The sequence below is a fragment of the Moschus berezovskii genome, chromosome 3 (assembly GCF_049115385.1).
Source record: "Moschus berezovskii isolate FMDL1 chromosome 3, NW_MosBer_1.0, whole genome shotgun sequence".
In the NCBI taxonomy this organism is placed as follows: Eukaryota; Metazoa; Chordata; class Mammalia; order Artiodactyla; family Moschidae; genus Moschus; species Moschus berezovskii.
Genome location: NC_142462.1, coordinates 69,739,314 through 69,761,378, shown reverse-complemented (window position 1 = coordinate 69,761,378; position 22,065 = coordinate 69,739,314). Strand labels below are relative to the sequence as shown.

General features: G+C 39.8%; 1 protein-coding gene across 3 annotated transcripts in view; it reads right to left on the bottom strand.

The window, feature by feature from the left end:
* The window catches only part of MATCAP2 (microtubule associated tyrosine carboxypeptidase 2), a 95,145-nt gene that overhangs the window by 23,495 nt on the left and 49,585 nt on the right, over window positions 1-22,065 (bottom strand). For all 3 annotated transcript variants that reach the window (XM_055420879.2, XM_088834583.1, XM_055420878.2), the window contains 2 exons: window positions 1,617-1,760; window positions 819-951 (listed from right to left, as the gene is read on the bottom strand). In XM_055420879.2, the coding sequence (XP_055276854.1) occupies window positions 819-951; window positions 1,617-1,760 (277 nt within the window). The remainder of the gene's footprint in view (window positions 1-818; window positions 952-1,616; window positions 1,761-22,065) is intronic.

Genomic DNA, 22,065 nt, shown 5'->3' with positions numbered 1-22,065 from the left:
AGTGAGTCAACTCGTCGCATGAGGTGGCCAAAGTATTGCAGTTTCAGCTTTAGCATAAGTCCTTCCAATGAACACCCAGGATTGATCTCCTCTAGAATGAACTGGTTGGATCTCCTTGCAGTCCAAGGGACTCTCAAGAGTCTTCTCCAGCACCACAGTTCAAAAGCATCAATTCTTCAGCAATCAGCTTTCTTCACAGTCCAACTCTCACATCCATACATGACCATGGGAAAAACCATAGCCTTGACTAGATGGACCTTGGTTGGCAAAGTAATATCTCTGCTTTTTAATATGCTATCTAGGCTGGTCATAACTTTCCTTCCAAGGAGTAAGTGTCTTTTAATTTCATGGCTGCAATCAGCATCTGCAGTGATTTTGGAGCCCCAAAAAATAAAGTCTGACACTGTTTCCACTGTTTTTCCATCTATTTCCCATGAAGTGATGGGACCAGATGCCATGATCTTTGTTTTCTGAATGTTGAGCTTCAAGCCAACCTTTTCACTCTCCTCTTTCACTTTCATCAAGAGGTTTTTAGTTCCTCTTCACTTTCTGCCATAAGGGTGGTGTCATCTGCATATCTGAGGTTATTGATATTTCTCCCGGCAATCTTGATTCCAGCTTGTGCTTCTTCCAGCCCAGTGTTCCTCATGATGTACTCTGCATATAAGTTAAATAAGCAAGGTGACAATATACAGCCTTGATGTACTCCTTTTCCTATTTGGAACCAGTCTGTTGTTCCATGTCCAGTTCTGACTGTTGCTTCCTGACCTGCATACAGGTTTCTACAACTGAATAAATGTAGAAGGGTGGTCACCTACCTATTTCATGCCTCAGCATTCCTTCCAGCCAGTGCTCTCGTGCAGTGGAAATATTGATGGTCAACGTTGGACATCCATTTACTACTGTCATGGAAGCTCGGGAAAGCAGGTCCTCAGTGAGATGAACTACAATCTAAGAAGAAAAAGTTAAAATACACACACACACACACACACACGACAAAGCAGAAGGCAGGGGGAGAAAGTTTTCACAGACAACAACAGACCCATAAATTAACACCTTTTTCTTTTGTTTATACCAAGAAACCAAGAAGCTGAAATGCAGAATCAATCACTTTGACCCTTGGAATTTTGAGCTTTTGGGAACTCAAGAACCTTTACTAGATTGAAAGAAAAGTAGATAGCTATGCAGAGGAAGGCACAGAGAACTGAAATTGTGCCTCTGTGCCTGGGATGAAATGATGCAAAGGAAGGTGCAGGAGCCAGAGTCCTAGTCACTGCTAGGTCAAAGCTTATATTGAGACTGAACACTAGGAACTGGCCATTAATAAAAGCCACTGTGGCAAATCTCTTCCTTAATAATTTTCTTAAACCAATTCTTATACGCCCATAAGCTACACAAAAATGGTAATAAGAGGAAAAATAGAAAAAACTGAACACAACTATTCAATGCAACAAAAACTTAAACTTACATTTAATTAGAAATCTGTATGACTTATTTAATGAGTAAAATAATGCTGGGAAAACAAAACCCACAGGGAAAAAAAAGAAAAAACACAGAGCACTCACTGAGAGTTATAATGTTCAATCAACTCATCATGTTCACTCATGATTTCATACCTCACCCATGCAGCCTTCTTTCATCATGTACTTCCTGACATGACTCCAGATTCGAGTTTTAGATAGCAGGCTACCACCGGTGGCCTGTTCAAATTTTTCATAACTTCCATACTTTTGTAAAGTCAGTTCCATAATATTGATGGACTGTAAAAGAAACAGAGATAAAGAAAGTAAATTGTCTCCAATTACTTGGTTCTTCCAGTGGTCATGTATGGATGTGAGAGTTGGACTGTGAAGAAAGCTGATCGCCAAAGAATTGATGCTTTTGAACTGTGGTGTTGGAGAAGACTCTTAAGAGTCCCTTGGACTGCAAGGAGATCCAACCAGTCCATTCTAAAGGAGATCAATCTTGGGTGTTCATTAGAAGGACTGATGCTAAAGCTGAAACTCCAATACTTTGGAAACCTCATGCGACAAGCTGACTCACTGGAAAAGACTCTGATGCTGGGAAGGATTGGGGGTGGGAGGAGAAGGGGACGACAGAGAATGAGATGGCTGGATGGCATCACCGACTCGGTGGACATGACTTTGAGTGAGCTCCAGGAGTTGGTGATGGACAGGGGGGCCTGGCGTGCTGTGATTCATGGGGTCGCAGAGAGTCGGACACGACTGAGCGACTGAACTGAACTCTGATGTGAGTAATGAACTATATGCTCATCATGACCTGCTCTGTTTACTGATTTACAAATTAAGTTGTAGCTAAGGTAACACATTTTTCTAATTCTAAAGAGTTTTCACTCATTTTCACAAGTTTTTACAAAACACTTATGTACACATTTCTTAGCATGGGATGAAGGGGCTCAAGCACTGCACACCTGTCAATATCTAACAGGCTGAGTTCTTAGTTTCTCTTGGCTTCTCTAAGACCATCTGGTGGTTTTGCAGAACTCAGAAGGTATGTCTCCAGACTAATTGCTAGTATATAATTACCACTTGGATAAAGAAAATAATATTTCCAATTTTTAAGAACACACAAAAGAATCAACCATTCTGTGATGATCCTATAGAACTTGATGTTCTCCTTTGGCAGAAAACACAGTCTCAACACTACTAAAAATACTTTTCATCTATCATTCAGAGCAGGGTACTATCTACTTTTCATTCTTCATAAATTTTCACATGAAAAGAACATGAATGTTGAGATCTTTTTCTCTAAACAGAAATATACAGAAAGAAAGACTAAGAAAAGTAAAACTAATAAAAAAAAAAATCACAGATGATCAGCATCTATGGGAAAGCCACCAAAAAGGTAAACATAAGAACGGAAAATGCTATTGAAAGATCTTCTGGAAAAAACATCTAGAAAATTCACATATATATCTTATATGAATGGTGACAGAAGCTAGAAAAGTCAGATTAAGTCTAAAATTAATTATATTAATTTTATATAATAACTGTTATATTAAGTCTAAAATTTCTAGCTGTCATCAGACTAGTAAAGAGATGAAAAGTACAACCTCTAGCGTCATACTACCTGAGCTGACATCCTGGCTCTGCCACCTTCTGGCTGTGTGACTCTCAGCAACTTACTTATTACTAAGCCTCTTCATTAGTAAATGAGAATAACTACAATAATGTCTACTTCATGGTTCTGTTGAGAAAAACTACCAACCTCTGTAAAGCACAGTGGCAGATACAAGTAGTCAATACATGTCAGTTATTACATCAGCATTGTAATCATCACCAGTATGTCATTATTCTTTATAAATACCACCACTGTAGATGACAGGCTCAACACAAAACCTACAGTAAAGTTCAGCCACTACAAGTTATAAGTAAACATACATATCCCCACTGGAAAATACATATTACTAATAAACTAGGCATGAATCATCAAGTTATCATAACAAGAAATGGCTTCAAGGACTGAAGCCTGCCAAACTCATCTGTCCCTGGAATTTTCTAGGCAAGAATACTAGAGTGGCTTGCCATTTCCTACTCCAGGGGATCTTCCAGACCCAGGGATTGAACCCACTTCTCCTGCACTAGCAGGCAGAATTCTTTACCACTGTGCCACCTGGGAAAACTTTGGTCCAAAAACCAGAAGCACTGGAATCGTCCTGGAAACTGGTTTCAACTTCAGAATTTTGCCTGCCTCCAAGATGCATTCATACTTAATCAGAATCTGCATTTTAACAACATTCCCCAGGTGTGAGCACAGTAGAAAGCTAGAAGGGTCTCAGAGAATGGGAACACAGCAAATGATCCAGAGGCTAATTTACTTATCTGATAACCAGGACAATTAAAAGAACAAATTAGATAATTAAAAGCCCATTTTAGCAGATTAGCTAAGGTATTTGCATACACTGGTCTAAAGGTCACTAGTCATCAATATACCACAGTTAAAAGTGAGAAATTTTGTCTTAATTACATAAGAGACAGAAGTGGTACTTCTATATTGCACTTATATTTAAACCTAAAAAAAAGCTAAAGAAATTTTTTATTATAACTTGTGCTTATAAGTTTTTAAAAGTATCTACTTAATTTAGGAAAAATTAGCTTTTCTAGCATATGGTTACTCAGTAGGAAAATGTTATTATCTGGTTACTATTATAGCAGGTATAAAATGTAAGGTCGCTAAAACGGGCGTCTCAAGCTGTAAGGAAATAAGCCAGACACCAAGGGAAAGTAACAGGCTTTATTGGCAGTGCGCTCCCGGGCAGAACCCACTGACCACAAGAATGGCCACGAGGAGTTCTGCCCCAAACAAAGGCAGGGTGCAATTTTTATGCCTTCGGGGCAGGAAGTGGCATCATATAACCTGGACAGGCCTAAAATAAGGTAAAGCTTGGCAATGCGAGATTGAGAATGGTCAGCTAGTCGAGGTGGTGAGACCGAGGTGGTGAGACGGGGTTGGTCACTCTGGAGGTCAGGAAGGGGGGTAGATCTCGGCAGGGGGTTATTACCTCAGAGATTCCTCAGCGGTTTGGCAGGACTTTTTCCCGGGGGATGGACAGGGGAAGAAGGAGCCAAGATAGCCACCGGGAAGGGGAAGCCAAGAAGGCCACCAGGGTCCGACCTTACATAAAACAGTCTAGAGAATTTAGAAAAACTTAAATAGAGGTGATCCTAGTTATCACCAAATGGTACTTAATAGAAGGCTACTAAGAATTCACATTCATAGTAAGTATGCATTTATATTCATAATAGGGAACAAAGATTTGATTGAAAATTTATCCTGAAAAAGTACCCTAACAAATATAAGACTAAAAAATTATATTGGCAGTTTAACAACACTGGGGAAACCTTATTCCTATCAACCAACTATTCAGTTCAGTTCAGTCGCTTAGTCGTGTCCGACTCTTTGCGACCCCATGAACCACAGCAAACCAGGCCTCCCTGTCCATCACCAACTCCCGGAGTTCACTCAAACTCATGTCCATCCAGTCGGTGATGCCATCCAGCCATCTCATTCTCTGCCGTCCCCGTCTCCTCCTACCCCCAATCCCTCCTAGCATCAGACTCTTTTCCAGTGAGTCAACTCGTCGCATGAAGTGGCCAAAGTATTGGAGGTTCAGCTTTAGCATCAGTCCTTCCAATGAACACCCAGGATTGATCTCCTTTAGAATGGACTGGTTGGATTTCCTTGCAGTCCAAGGGACTCTCAAGAGTCTTCTCCAGCACCACAGTTCAAAAGCATCAATTCTTCGGCGCTCAGCCCTCTTTACAGTCCAACTCTCACATCCATACATGACCACGGGAAAAACCACAGCCTTGACTAGACGGACCTTGGTTGGCAAAGTAATGTCTCTGCTTTTTAATATGCTATCAAGGTTGGTCATAACTTTCCTTCCAAGGAGTAAGTGTCTTTCAATTTCCTGGCTGCAATCACCATCTGCAGTGATTTTGGAGCCCACCAAAATAAAGTCTGACACTGTTTCCACTGTTTCCCCATCTATTTCCCATGAGGTGATGGGACCAGATGCCATGATCTTCGTTTTCTGAATGTTGAGCTTCAAGCCAACCTTTTCACTCTCCTCTTTCACTTTCATCAAAAGGCCTTTGAGTTCCTCTTCACTTTCTGCCATAAGGGTGGTGTCATCTGCATATCTGAGGTTATTGATATTTCTCCCGGCAATCTTGATTCCAGCTTGTGCTTCTTCCAGCCCAGCGTTCCTCATGACGTACTCTGCATATAAGTTAAATAAGCAGGGTGACAATATACAACCTTGACATACTCCTTTTCCTATTTGGAACCAGTCTGTTGTTCCATGTCCAGTTCTAACTGTTGCTTCCTGACCTGCATACAGGTTTCTCAAGAGGCAGGTCAGGTGGTCTGGGATTCCCATCTCTTTCAGAATGTTCCACAGTTTATTGTGATCCACACAGTCAAAGGCTTTGGCATAGTCAATGAAGCAGAAATAGATGTTTTTCTGGAACTCTCTTGCTTTCTCCATGATCCAGCGGATGTTGGCAATTTGATCTCTGGTGCCTCTGCCTTTTCTAAAACCTGGTTGAACGTCTGGAAGTTCACGATTCACATATTGCTGAAGCCTAGCTTGGAGAATTTTGAGCATGACTTTACTAGCGTGTGAGATGAGTGCAATTGTGCAGTAGTTTGAGCATTCTTTGGCACTTCCTTTCTTTGGGATTGGAATGAAGACTGACCTTTTCCAGTCTTGCGGCCATTGCTGAGTTTTCCAAATTTGCTGGCATATTGAGTGCAGCACTTTCACAGCATCATCTTTCAGGATTTGAAATAGCTCAACTGGAATTCCATCACCTCCACTAGCTTTGTTCGTAGTGATGCTCTCTAAGGCCCACTTGACTTCACATTCCAAGATGTCTGGTTCCAGGTGAGTGATCATGCCATAGTGATTATCTTCGTTGTGAAGATCTTTTTTGTACAGTTCTTCTGTGTATTCTTGCCACCTCTTCTTAATATCTTCTGCTTCTGTTAGGTCCATACCATTTCTGTCCTTTATCAAGCCCATCTTTGCATGAAATGTTCCCTTGATATCTTTAATTTTCTTGAAAAGATATCTTGTTTTTCCTATTCTGTTGTTTTCCTCTATTTCTTTGCATTGATCGCTGAGGAAGGCTTTCTTATCTCTCCTTGCTATTCTCTGGAACTCTGCAACTATTACATACACTGAATAAAGAATAAAAATAGTGGGAGCTTTTTTGGAGAAGGGATGTAATTTTTCTATCAGAATGACATACAACAGCACATTATTTCTTTCACTGCATGACTTAACATGCACCAGCATGGTAGCAACCCTACATGGGAGCTACACAGATGGTCCCAAAAGCTTAGCTTAATATGTCATATTCAATCATTCTTCACTGAAGTGTTGATCCTGTTGTCATCTCTAGAATTTTTTTTATTAGTTTTCAACTGGTCCAACCTAGACACATTTGTCAGTGATCACACAGATTTCTAATATCCTTCACTGACTTCCCAATCCATTTGCATTAGACTTCAACATAGAGAGACAGTGGTTGGATAGGTGAATAAATTCAAGTTTTAAGAGACAAGTCAGCAGTGTTCAGTGGTTACTTCATCAGTGAGTTATTTTTGTGTGACAATAATTTCTGCTTCCTTATGCAACCTCCTACAGGCCACAAAGATTTTGCAAGTATGATTTCAACTTTGGAAAAAAGAAAAGGCAATAAGCAATTTTAAAAGGCACAAAGAAGTTTGGAAGGATACACCCAAATGCTACATGATATGATGTTCATCTTTGGGAAAGGGTACATGCCACGAGTTGACTCACTGGAAAAGACTCTGATGCCGGGAAAGGTTGGGGGCGGGAGGAGAAGGGGACGACAGAGAATGAGATGGCTGAATGGCATCACCGACTCTGTGGACATGAGTTTGAGTGAACTCTGGGAGTTGGTGATGGACAGGGAGGCCTGGCGTGCTGTGATTCATGGGGTCGCAGAGAGTCGGACATGACTGAGCGACTGAACTGAACTGAATGTACTACACTGATGTTTATTTGCACTTTATAGGAATTTTTAAAATTGTTTACAATATGCAAAGGAAAAAATCATTTTTTCTAGCTTCCCTGAGGTATGATTGACAAATAAAAATTGCACAATGATGTGTTTAAGGTATACAATGTGATGACAATATATACACATGCACACTGTGAAATGATTACTACAATCAAATTAATTTACAAATCTATCACCTCACATATGCAATGGGAACATCTAAGATCTTACCAAATTTCAAGTATAAAATATATTATTATTACCTATAATCATTATGCTGTATTTACCCGTGACTTATTCCAAGTTTATAACTGAATTTTGGTACCCTTTGATCCACACCTCACAAGTTTTTTTAAAACAGGAAAAAAAAAGTTCATCCTTTCCCCCTAGAGCTCAGAGAATCAATATCTATACCATTTTGAGAATCAAACTTTCACACATCTTCACATGGTTAATATGTTTAAGAGGCAAGAAATTTCATGTCAGATCTCTCTTCTCCATTAATATCATTTAAGTTAATCAGAAAACTACATCTCCTGATATTACTTGGTGGGAGGCTCAAACAAGCATCAGGGAATTCCCCAATCATCACTTTCAGTTTGCCATTCAGCATATCCCTTTCTGATCTTCAAATATATCTCCACCATTTCTTTAACTTCCAATAACATTCAAGTATTAAAAGAAAAAAAAGTTCAAGTTAATTTAACCAATTTAAAACATAAATCACATCTAATTAAAGATCTTTCACCTCCCCTAGGCAGGGCCTGGTCTGGGGCCTAAAGAACTTTCACTGGGAAAGGAAGGCATAATCAGTGATTTGAGTCCTGTTCTTGCCTGGAGAATCCCAGGGATGGGGGAGCCTGGTGGGCTGCTGACTATGGGGTCTCACAGAGTCGGACACGACTGAAGCAACTTAGCAGCAGCATCATCTCTCCCCCATTTCCCTTCAGCATATTGAATATTCAGTACTTTTAATATATTCTGTGGCTCAGTGGGTAAAGAATCTGCCTGCAAATGTAGGTGACCCTGGAGACGTGGGTTTGATCCCTGGGTTGGGAAGATCCCCCTGAAGTAGGAAATGGCAACCCACTCCAGTATTCTTGCCTGGAAAATGCCCTGGACAGAGGAGCCTGGTGGACTACAGTCCATGGGGTCACACAGAGTCGGACATGACTGAGTGACTGGTTTTTGTTTGTATTGAATACACTCAGTATATGGAAGAAGGAGTAAACAATTCCTGTATAACTGGCTCAGCTGTGGTCCTTCTCCCTTGACTGTAATGCTATGGCAGGCCTTTTATAGAAGGTGCTTCCACTGCACAGCTTACTGACCAACCTCCTTCCAACAGAATCTATGCAAGAAGCCCCCCTGAAGTGGACCACTACCAAAACAACTTTTACAAAATTTAAAAGCACAACAGACCTTCATCAAAAAACAAGAAAAAATCTCAAGGAAACAACCTAACCTGGCATGTAAAAGAAAAAGACAAATATACAAAACCTAAAGTCAGCAAAAGGAAGGAAATAATAAAGATTAGGGAGGGTTTCCCTGGTGGCTCAGACAGTAAAGAATCTGCCTGCAATGCGGGATATACCCAGGTTTGTCCCCTGGGTCAGGAAGATCCCCTGGAGAAAGGAATGGCAACCTGCTCCAGTATCCTTGCCTGGAGAATCTCATGGACAGAAGAGCCTGGTGGGCTACAGTCCATGAGGTCACAAAGAGTTGGACAGGACTGAGTGACTAACACTTTCTTTCAAAATTCTAAAGGGAGGGGATAATGAGCTTTTAATAACAATGATAATGATGATAACCCCTTCTTCCTAGAAAAGCCTTATCATTCAGGTAGCCCTTGCACTGGAAAACCAAGGCAACTTGACAAGACTGGGCAACTGACACTTTCTTCACACTCCCTGGTGGCTCAGTGGTGAAGAGTCTTCCTGCCAATGGAGGAGATGTGAGTTCAATTCCTAGTCTGAGAAGATCCCGCATGCCTTGGAGCTAAGCCCGTGCATCACAACTATTGAACCTGTGCTCCAGAACCTGGGAACTGCAACTACTGAGCCCACACGCCTCAACTCCTGAAGCCCGCGCTCTGCAGAGCCTGCGCTCTGCAGCAATAGAAGCCACCACAGTGAGAAGACCATGCACTGTGCTGGCCCCACTCGCCACAACCAGAGAAAAGCCTGAGCGGCGATGAAGACCCGGCACAGCCAAAACAAATAAAATTTAACAAATAAAGATTAGGGAGGAAATAAAATAGATATTAAAAACATAGAAAAAATCAACAAAAACAAGAGCTGGTTCTTTAAAAAGGTAAACAAAATTAACCTCCAGCCAGGTCCACCAAGAAGAAATGAGAGAGTACCCAAACAAAATAAGAAATGAAAAAGGAGAAATCTTGATACTACAGAAATACAAAAAACCATAAAAGCATACTATGAAAAATTACATGTCAACAAATTTGACAACCTAGAAGAAATGGACAACTCTCTAGAAACGTACAGCCTGCCAAAACTGAATCAAGGAAAAGATAATTTGAAGAGATGAACCACTAGAAGTGAAATAGAATCTGTAATCATAAAAAAAAAAAAAAACTTCCTACAAATCAAAGTCCAGGACCAGATGACTTCACAGGTGAAGTCCACCAATCATACAAAGAAGAACTAATACCAGTTCTTCTCAAACTCTTCCAAAAGTCTGCAGTGGAGGGAACATTCCCAAAGACATTCTGTGAGGCCACCATCACCCTGGACCAAGACCAGACAAAGACACCACCAAGAAAGAAAACGACAAGCCAGCATCTGCAATGAATACAGATGCAAAACTCCTCAACAAAATATTAACAAACCAAATCCCAACAACACAGAAAAAAAGATCACACACCATGACCAAGTGTGACTCATCCCCAATTCACAAGGACGGTTCAGCATACACAAAATCAGCCACATTACACCACATTAACAAAAGTCAAAAACCACATATATCTCAATAGATGTAGAAAAAGCACTTAACAAAATTCAACATCCATTCATGATAAAAACTCTTACCAAAGCAGGAACAGAAGGAACATACCTCAACGTAATAAAAGTCACTTATTACAAACCCACAGATAATATAATACTCAACAGTGAAAAGTGAGAAGCCTTCCCACTAAAATCTGGAACAAATTAAGGATGCCCTCTCTCACCACTTCTCTTCAACATAGTATTGGAGGTCCTAGCAGCAATCGGTGGAGAAGGAAATGGCAACCCACTCCAATGTTCTTGCCTGGAGAATCCTAGGGACGGGGGAGCCTGGTGGGCTGCCGTCTATGGGGTCACGCAGGGTCGGACACGACTGAGGTGACTTGGCAGCAGCAGCAGCAGCAATCGGACAAGAAAATGAAGGAAAAGGTATCCAAATTGGAAAGGAAAAGATAAAACTGTCACTATATGCAGATCATATGATACCATAGGCTCAGAGGTTAAAGCGTCTGCCTCCAATGCGGGAGACCCAGGTTCGATCCCTGGGTTGGGAAGATCCCCTGGAGAAGGAAACGGTAACCCACTCCGGTATTCTTGCCTGGAGAATCCCATGGACAGAGAAGCCTGGTAGGCTACAGTCCACGGGGTCGCAAAGAGTCGGACATGACTGAGCGATGGAATGGAACGGAAGGACTCCACACAAAAACTAGGCAAAACATTCTCTGACATAAATCATACCAATATTTCTTAGGTTAGTCTCCCAAGGAAAATGAAACAAAAGCAAAAATAAACAAATGGGACATAATCAAACTTACAAGCTTTTGCATAGTAAAGAAAACCATTTTTAAAAAAATGAAAAGATAACTTATGGAAGAAAAATTTGCAAATGATGCAACAGACAAGGTTGTAAATAATATCTCATACAACTCAACAACAAAAAACCCAATTGAAAAATGGGCAGATGACCTTAACAGACATTTCGCCAAAGAGGACATACAGATGGCCAGCAGGCCCATAAAAAGATGCTCAACATCACTAATTATTAGAGAAAAGCAAATCAAAACTACAATGAGGTACCACCTCACACTGGTCAGAATGGTCATCATTTAAAAGTCTACAAATAACAAATGTTGGAGAGGGTGTGCAGAAAAGGGAACCCTACAATGTTGTTGGTGGGAATGTAAGTTGGTTCAGCCACCAAGGAAAGAAGTATGGAGCTGCCTCAGAAAACTAAAAATAGAATTACCACACGATCCAGCAATCCCACTCCTGGGAATATAACTGGACAAAACTATAATACAAAAAGATACGTGCACCCCTATGTTCATAGCAGCACGGTTCACAACAGCCAAAATACGGAAACAACCTAAATGTCCATCAGCAGATGAATGGATAAAGATGGTGTGGTACATATATGCAGTGGAATACTACTGAGGCATAAAAAAGAACAATAATGTCATTTGTAGCAACACGGAAACAACTAGATTATCATACTAAGTGAATTAAGTCAGAAAGAGAAAGACAAATAGCATATAGTGGGAGTGGTTTAGTCGCTAAGTTATGTCCGACTCTCTGCAGCCCCATGGATTATAGCCTGCCAGGCTCCTCTGTCCATGGGATTTCTCAGGCAAGAATACTGGAGTGGGTTGCCACTTTCTTCTCCAGGGGATCTTCTGACCCAGAGACTGAACCCACGTCTCCTGCACTGCAGGCAGTCGCAGGTTCTTTAGCACTGAGCCATGTGGAAAGCCCCATATTGCATATGATATCACTTATATGTGGAATCTAAAATGTAGCACAAATGAACCTAGCTATTAAAGAGAAACAGACTCAGAGAAAACAAACTTGGGCTTGCCAAGGGGGCAGAAAGGAGAGAGAGGGAAGGACCAGGAGTTTCAAGAAATGGTGCTGGGATAACTGGATATAAATAAAAAAAATAAAATCGGACCCCTACCACATACCATACACAAAAATTAACTCAAAATGTATCAATGTAAATGTTAGAGCTACACACAAAACTCTTAGAAGAAAGCATAGGCACGCATTTCATGACCTTGCATTAGGCAAGGTCAAATAACAAAATAGGTAAGTTGGACTTCATTCAAATTAAAACCTTTTATGCTTCAAAGGTCACTATCAAGAAAGCAGAAAGACAACCCACAGAATGGGAGAAAAGTTTACAAGTTTTGTATCTGAAAAGTGACATATCTAAAATATATTAAGAATTCCTATAACTCAATAATAAAAATACAAATAGTCCAATTAAAAAATGGGCAAAAGATCCAAACACAGTTCTCCAAAGAAGATATACAAATGACCAATAAGCTCATGAAAATGAGTTGACCAATAAAGAAGAAAAGAGTTGACAATGATGTGGAGAAACTGAAACTCATATACTGTTGGTGGGAATGTAAAATGATGCAGTCATTTTGGAAAAGTTTTCCTTAAAAGGTTGGACACAGAGTTCCCATATGACCCATTATATGTGATCTCTGATCTCCTACCATGTGACCAACTACCATATAATCTACTATTAATACTAGGTATATACCCAAGATAACCAAGAACATGTTCACACAAAAATCTGGACACAAATGTTCATAGCAGTGTTGTTCATAACAGCCAAAAAGTGGAAACAATCTAAATATCTATCAACTGATTTGAATGGACTAATACAATGTAATATATATATATGGAGTATTATCCAATAATAAAAAGTACTGAAACATGCTATGATATGGATTAAACTTGAAAACATGCTAAACATGCTAAGTAAATGAAGCCAGTCACAATGAACCATGTAGTGTATGATTCCATTTATCTGAAATGTCTGGAACAGTTAAATTCATAAAAAGAAAAATAGATTGATGGTTGTCTAAGGCTGGGTAGGGGGTGGGAGTGTTGGTGAGAAATGGTGAGTCACTTCTAATGAGTACAGGGTTTCCTTTTTCAGGTGATAAAATGTTCTCAAATTTGATAGTGATAATGACTACATAATCTTAAGCATATTGACAATCATTTAACTGTACACTTTAGATGGATTAACTACATGGCATGTGAATTATACCTTCATAAAGCCATCATTTAAAAAACAAATAGTAATCAAACAGCACAGTATAATATTTAAACCACTAATTCAGAAAATGAAAAATCTCTGTAGAAAACTTATAGCACTATCTTGTATGATATAGCAAACTTTCTGAAAAATCTCAACACTGTTGAATGATATACTTTTGGTTTACTTGCTGATTCTGTTGCTGTTTAGCAATTTGGAAATCTCACCATCAGTCAAAAGCCACTTCAACAGTCATGTGCTAAAAACCTATTTCCCTTTTCAAATGCAGCTTTCACTCAGTGAAAAACTATATACAATAGGGACACTAATACAATATAAGCCTTGATGACACTATGGAAAGACTAGAAGTCAAAAGATCTGGTTTTATGTTGGTGCCTTACCTTTTACTGACTGCGTGATCCTAGGTCTGTCATTTTACCTTTCAGGTTTAGTTTCTTCAGTGGCAAAATGAAGATGAAAATCTTTGCCCCACTTACCTAATAGGGTTGGTGTGAGGATGAAATCAGAGACAGACACAGAGAATAAGAGGGGAGGGAGGGAAAGAGAAAGAGAGCTTGCTTTGTAGTCCATTTCCCAAATGACTGGGGTTCCCAGGTGGCTAAGTGGTCAAGAATCTGTCTGCCGATGCGGGTTTGATCCCTGGGTCTAGAAGATTCCCTGGAGGAGGAAACGGCAACCCACTCCAGTATTCTTGCCTGGGAAATTCCATGGACAGAGGGGCCTGGCAGGCTACAATCAATAAGGTCCCAAAAGAACAGGACATGGCTTAGAGACTAAACAACAGAGGACACAGAATAGCATCCTTATATACCAATGTTTTTAAAAACACTGAGCTGGCCCCCCAAAGAAACATACGTGCCCAGTGAACTTGACCCTGAGTCACAAAGTTGATCTACTGTTCGTAGAGTATTTCATTGAATTTCTAGCATACCATTAATAACATCTTTCATTCATTCATCTTTATGTTTACTTTCTTTCTGCCAATCCCTGCTTTTATGTTTATATTTTAGAATCTTTTAGAATCTAATTCCAAGCCTGACCATTAAACTGACAGAGATTACACTGAAATTTACATAGTTTAATAATACTCTGTTGGATGTACGAATAAAATTTTGTGAAAACACAGAAAGGTAAACTAAAGTGGGGCCCTAGAGGAAACAGATGATATTCCAGGTAAAGGGGGATAATATTGTCAAAAGCACACACAAAGCAAAGAAAGTGAAATACACAGCTTTTAGGCTAGGCAGGCACCAGGAAACTCATTTATTTAGTGCCAGGAACTAAATGAGATTGGAAATCTAAATGAGATTTTCAATCTAAATGAGATTTTGATTCTGAGATTTTCAATCTCTGTGAGATTCTGGGAACAGCTGAAATAAACAAAATGCACTTTTATAATAGAGGTTAGTCTCGTGGTAAAGGCAAAAAAAGAAACTTAAGGATGATAACAGAGTGATACATTTCATGACAGATAATCTGCACAAGATGCTCTGGGAGTACAGAGTTGCCTTTGGAAACCTAAGCATGAGCTAGATCAGGAAACATGAAAGACCTCCAGGCCATGATAAAAATTTTGGACTTTATCCTGAATTATGAGGAGCTCTAAAGCTTTGCAGGAAGGAAAGTGACACAATCAGATTTGTGCCTTAGACACGGACGGTACTGTGGAGAGCAGGAGAAACTGCATTTGCCAATAATGCAGCTTTCTGTAAGACAGACTGTTAAACTGCGACCAGATTATAATAAAAAGAAAAATGTTTCGATAAACTATATTCTACATATGCAGAACCCAGGAAATAGATCTGAGACACCGAGTCTGCCTGAAATGAAGAACAAGTGAAAGAACATAGAGGACAGAGAAAACCGTCACCTACGGCCTTCCCCTCAATCCCCCTCGGCCCCTTCTGTCATCAGGATTAGGGGTAGTTGTAGTTTGGATGTATACAATGTTAAGTGGGAGTGTGAGAGGGTAAATGCTACCAAGAGAAGATATTTGTAAACAGTACAAATTAGTCCTGCAAACTCTTCTTTCACTACCTACAAGGAAGAGGTAGATATTCAAGCTGTTTTGGAGAAAAGAATTTGTTAAGATAAGAACCTGAGATTGCAGGTCAGGCAAGTTTTCAAAGGCACATCAATGAAGTGTTGTTTCAATGAGTCATCAAGGTCATACCTTCTTCCAAGGACACACAATCTGATTGGGGTGTTTTCATCTGTGTGAGAAAATCTTCCTTGATATTAGGTTAAGAAATGACCTTACGTCTCTAATCTAATACACAAAACTACTACGAGAGGTACTAAACTCAGAATAATCTTTTAAATTTAATGAATCTGGCAAAAGGCTTGTGATTTGCTCAACAAAAAACTGTGTCACCTAAGGAGAAGTATAGTTTAAAGAAGGCTTGCTTTTCCCTCCCCCTTTATTGTCTGGACAACTTGAGGTCTACCAACACAAAATACCTTAATACTAGTACAATTAAAACATGGCCTCAGGAGAGACGCCCGGCTCCCGGCGGCGCAGACGCGAGAGACGCCCGGCTCCCGGCGGCGCAGACGCGAGAGACGCCCGGCTCCCGGCGGCGCAGACGCGAGAGACGCCCGGCTCCCGGCGGCGCAGACGCGAGAGACGCCCGGCTCCCGGCGGCGCAGACGCGAGAGACGCCCGGCTCCCGGCGCAACCGACCACGTGCAGAATCGTGGCTGAGAGGAGCTGCCCCGCGCCCAGGGTTGGGGCGGTGGCCGAGAGGAGCTGTACCACGTCCAGGAGGCGGTGGCTGCTTGGGCACCGGAGGGCCGGGAGGAGCTGATCCACATTCAGGGCAGGAGGGGCGGCCTTGAGGGGATATCCCTCGTCCAGGGTGAGGTGCAGCGGCTGCGCCTTGCTGGAGCAGCTGGGAAGAGATACTCCACGACCAAGTGGAATATAAGAATCCAGTGTTCTGGGAAGGAAGGAACAAGACGGCGAGACCACTTTCTTCCCCACAAATTCATCAAAAGAACATTTGAACGTGGAGTAAAGTCCACAAAACAACTTCTGAATACTGGCAGAGGACATCAGGCTCCCAGAAAAGTAGCCCATTGTCTTCTAAAGGAAAGAGAAGAAATCCAGCTCCACCCACCAGAACACTGACATATGCTTCCCTAACCAGGGAACCCGGACAAGTCACCTGTCCAACCCCACACACAGCGAAGAAACTACATAATAAAGAGAACTCCACAAACTGCAAGAAGAGGGAAAGGACACCCCAAGCAAAGCAATATAAGCAAGATGAAGAGGCAGAGAAATACCCAGCAAATAAAGGAACAAGATAATTGCCCACCAACACAAACAAAAGAAGAAGATATAGGGAATCTACCTGATAAAGAATTTCGAATTTTGATGGTGAAAATGATTCAAAATCTTGAAAGTAAAATGGAGTTACAGATAAATAACCTGGAGAAAAGGATTGAGAAGATGGAAGAAAGATTTAATAAGGACTTAGAAGAAATAAAAAAGAGTCAATATACAATGAATAATGCAATAGATGAGATCAGAAACACTCTGGAGGGAACAAACAGTAGAATAACAGAGGCAGAAGACAGGATAAGCGAACTAGAAGATAGAATTGTAGAAATAAATGAAACAGAGAGGAAAAAAGAAAAACGAATTAAAAGAAATGAGGACAATATTAGAGACCTCTGGGACAATGTTAAACGCTCCAACATTCGAATCATAGGAGTCCCAGAAGAAGAAGACAAAAAGAAAGACCATGAGAGAATACTTGAGGAGATAATAGTTGAAAACTTCCCTAAAATAGGGAAAGAAATAATCACCCAAGTCCAAGAAATCCAGAGAGTCCCCAACAGGATAAACCCAAGGCGAAATACTCCAAGACACATATTAATCAAATTAACAAAGATCAAACACAAAGAACAAATATTAAAAGCAGCAAGGGAAAAGCAGCAAATAACACTCAAGGGGATTCCCATAAGGATAACAGCTGATCTTTCAACAGAAACTCTTCAGGCCAGAAGGGAGTGGCAAGATATACTTAAAGTGATGAAAGAAAATACCCTACAGCCCAGATTACTATACCCAGCAAGGATCTCATTCAAATATGAAGGAGAAATCAAAAGCTTTACAGACAAGCAAAAGCTGAGGGAATTCAGCATCACCAAACCAGCTCTCCAACAAATGCTAAAGGATCTTCTATAGACAGGAATCACAGAAAGAGTGTATAAACTTGAACCCAAAGCAATAAAGAAAATGGCTACGGGATCGTACTTTTCAATAATTACCTTAAACGTAAATGGGTTGAATGCCCCAACCAAAAGACAAAGGCTGGCTGAATGGATACAAAAACAAAACCCCCATATATGTTGCCTACAAGAGACCCACCTCAAAACGAGGGACACATACAGACTGAAAGTGAAGGGCTGGAAAAAGATAGTCCATGCAAATAGAGACCAAAAGAAAGCAGGAGTAGCAATACTCATATCAGATAAAATAGACTTTAAAACAAAGGCTGTGAAACGAGACAAAGAAGGAAACTACATAATGATCAAAGGATCAATCCAAGAAGAAGATATAACAATTATAAATATTTATGCACCTAACATAGGAGCACCGCAATATGTAAGACAATTACTAACAAGTATGAAAGGGGAAATTAACAATAACACAATAATAGTGGGAGATTTTAACACCCCACTTACATCTATGGATAGATCAACTAAACAGAAAATTAACAAGGACACACAATCTTTAAATGATATAATAGAACAGTTAGACCTAATAGATATCTATAGGACATTTCACCCCAAAACAATGAATTTCACCTTTTTCTCAAGCGCACACGGAACCTTTTCCAGGATAGATCACATCCTGGGACATAAATCTAGCCTTGGTAAATTCAAAAAAATTGAAATCATTCCAAGCATCTTTTCTGACCACAATGCAGTAAGATTAGATCTCAATTACAGGAGAATAACTGTTAAAAGTGCCAACATATGGAGACTGAACAACACGCTGTTGAATAATGAACAAATCATAGAGAAAATCAAAAGAGACATCAAAATATGCATAGAAATGAATGAAAATGAAAACACAACAACCCAAAACCTCTGGGACACTGTAAAAGCAGTGCTAAGGGGGAAGTTCATAACAATACAGGCACACCTCAAGAAACAAGAAAAAAGTCAACTAAATAACCTAACTCTACATCTAAAGCAACTAGAAAAGGAAGAAATGAAGAACCCCAGGGTCAGTAGAAGGAAAGAAATCATAAAAATTAGGGCAGAGATAAATGCAAAAGAAACAAAAGAGACCATAGCAAAAATCAACAAAGCCAAAAACTGGTTCTTTGAGAAGGTGAATAAAATTGACAAACCACTAGCCAGACTCATCAAGAAACAAAGGGAGAAGAACCAAATCAATAAAATTAGAAATGAAAATGGAGAGATCACAACTGACAACACAGAAATACAAAGGATTATTAGAGAATACTATCAGCAATTATATGGCAATAAAATGAATAACCTGGAAGAAATGGACAAATTCCTAGAAAAGTACAACTTTCCAAAACTGAACCAGGAAGAAATAGAAAATCTGAACAAACCCATCACAAGCACGGAAATTGAAACTGTAATCAAAAATCTCCCAGCAAACAAAAGCCCAGGTCCAGACGGCTTCACAGCTGAATTCTACCAAAAATTTAGAGAAGAGCTAACACCTATTCTACTCAAACTCTTCCAGAAAATAGCTGAGGAAGGGAAACTTCCAAACTCATTCTATGAGGCCACCATCACCCTAATCCCAAAACCTGGTAAAGACCCCACAAAAAAAGAAAACTATAGGCCAATATCACTGATGAACATAGATGCAAAAATCCTTAACAAAATTCTAGCAATCAGAATCCAACAACACATTAAGAAGATCATACATCATGACCAAGTGGGCTTTATCCCAGGAATGCAAGGATTCTTCAATATCCGCAAATCAATCAACGTAATACACCACATTAACAAACTGAAAAATAAAAATCATATGATTATCTCAATAGATGCAGAGAAAGCCTTCGACAAAATTCAACATCCATTTTTGATAAAAACTCTCCAGAAAGTGGGAATTGAAGGGACATACCTCAACATAATAAAAGCTATATATGACAAACCCACAGCAAACATTATCCTCAATGGTGAAAAACTGAAAGCATTTCCCCTAAAGTCAGGAACAAGACAAGGGTGCCCACTCTCACCACTACTATTCAACATAGTTCTGGAAGTTTTGGCCACAGCAATCAGAGCAGAAAAAGACATAAAAGGAATACAAATTGGAAAAGAAGAAGTAGAGCTTTCACTGTTCGCTGATGACATGATCCTCTACACAGAAAACCCTAAAGACTCTACCAGAAAACTACTAGAGCTAATCAATGATTACAGTAAAGTTGCAGGATATAAAATCAACACACAGAAATCCCTTGCATTCCTATACACTAATGATGAGAAAATAGAAAGAGCAATTAAGGAAACTATTCCATTCACTGTTGCAATGAAAACAATTAAATACTTAGGAATATATCTACCTAAGGAAACAAAAGACTTGTACATAGAAAACTATAAAACACTAGTGAAAGTAATCAAAGAGGACACGAATAGATGGAGAAATATACCGTGTTCGTGGATTGGAAGAATAAATATTGTAAAAATGAGTATACTACCCAAAGTAATTTATACATTCAATGCAATCCCTATCAAGCTACCAACAATATTTTTCACAGAACTAGAACAAATAATCTCACAATTTGTATGGAAATACAAAAAACCTCGAATAGCCAAAGCAATCTTGAGGAAGAAGAATGGAACTGGGGGAATTAACCTGCCGGACTTCAGGCTCTATTACAAAGCCACAGTCATCAAGACAGTATGGTACTGGCATAAAGACAGAAATATAGATCAATGGAACAAAATAGAAAGCCCAGAGATAAACCCACGCTCCTATGGACACCTTATCTTTGACAAAGGAGGCAAGAATATAAAATGGAGAAAAGACAGTCTCTTTAACAAGTGGTGCTGGGAAAACTGGTCAGCCACTTGTAAAAGAATGAAACTAGAACACTTCCTAACACCATACACCAAAATAAACTCAAAATGGATTAAAGATCTAAATGTAAGACCAGAAACTATAAAACTCCTAGAGGAGAACGTAGGCAAAACACTCTCCGACATAAATCACAGCAGGATCCTCCAAGACCCACCTCCCAGAATATTGGAAATAAAAGCAAAAATAAACAAATGGGACCTAATTAAAATCAAAAGCTTCTGCACAGCAAAGGAAACTCTAAGCAAGGTGAAAAGACAGCCTTCAGAATGGGAGAAAATAATAGCAAATGAAGCAACTGATAAAGGATTAATCTCCAAATTATACAAGCAGCTCCTGCAGCTTAATTCCAGAAAACTAAGTGACCCAATCAAAAAATGGGCCAAAGAACTAAACAGACATTTCTCCAAAGAAGACATAAAGATGGCTAATAAACACATGAAAAAATGCTCAACATCCCTCATCATCAGAGAAATGCAAATCAAAACCACAATGAGATACCATTTCACACCAGTCAGAATGGCTGCTATCCAAAAGTCTACATGCAGTAAGTGCTGGAGAGGGTGTGGAGAGAAGGGAACCCTCTTACACTGTTGGTGGGAATGCAAACTAGTACAGCCACTATGGAGAACAGTGTGGAGATTCCTCAGAAAACTGGAAATAGAACTGCCATATGATCCAGCGATCGCACTCCTGGGCATACACACCGAGGAAACCAGAATTGAAAGAGACACATGTACTCCAATGTTCATTGCAGCACTGTTTATAATAGCCAGGACATGGAAGCAACCTAGATGTCCATCTGCAGATGAATGGATAAGAAAGCTTTGGTACATATACACAATGGAGTATTTCTCAGCCATCAAAAAGAATGCATTTGAATCAGTTTTAATGAGGTGGATGAAATTGGAGCCAATTATACAGAGTGAAGTAAGCCAGAAAGAAGAACATCAATACTGTATATTAACACATATATATGGAATTTAGAAAAATGGTAACCTGAACCCTGTATAAGAGACTGCAAAAGAGACATAGGCATTTAGAACAGTCTTTGGGACTCTGTGGGAGAGGGTGAAGGTGGAATGATTGGGGAGAATGGAATTGTAGCATGTATATTATCATAAGGGACCAGTCCAGGTTCGACGCATAAATTTTCCTCTGTTCAAAAAAAAAAAAAATGTTGCATTTCACAGTAATAACCAAGTTTCTTTTGTCAGTTCCATTGTGATAGAATGTTAACCATAACTTTTCAAGTCTTTCCAGGATTTATAGAGTTACTATTATACCCTCTGATGCTTTTGCCAAAGTCTTCATTTCAAGAAGATTTATGCAAAGAACCTTTCAGCAGATACTGGTCTCTGATAACTTTTATATATCAGAGAATTGGATAAG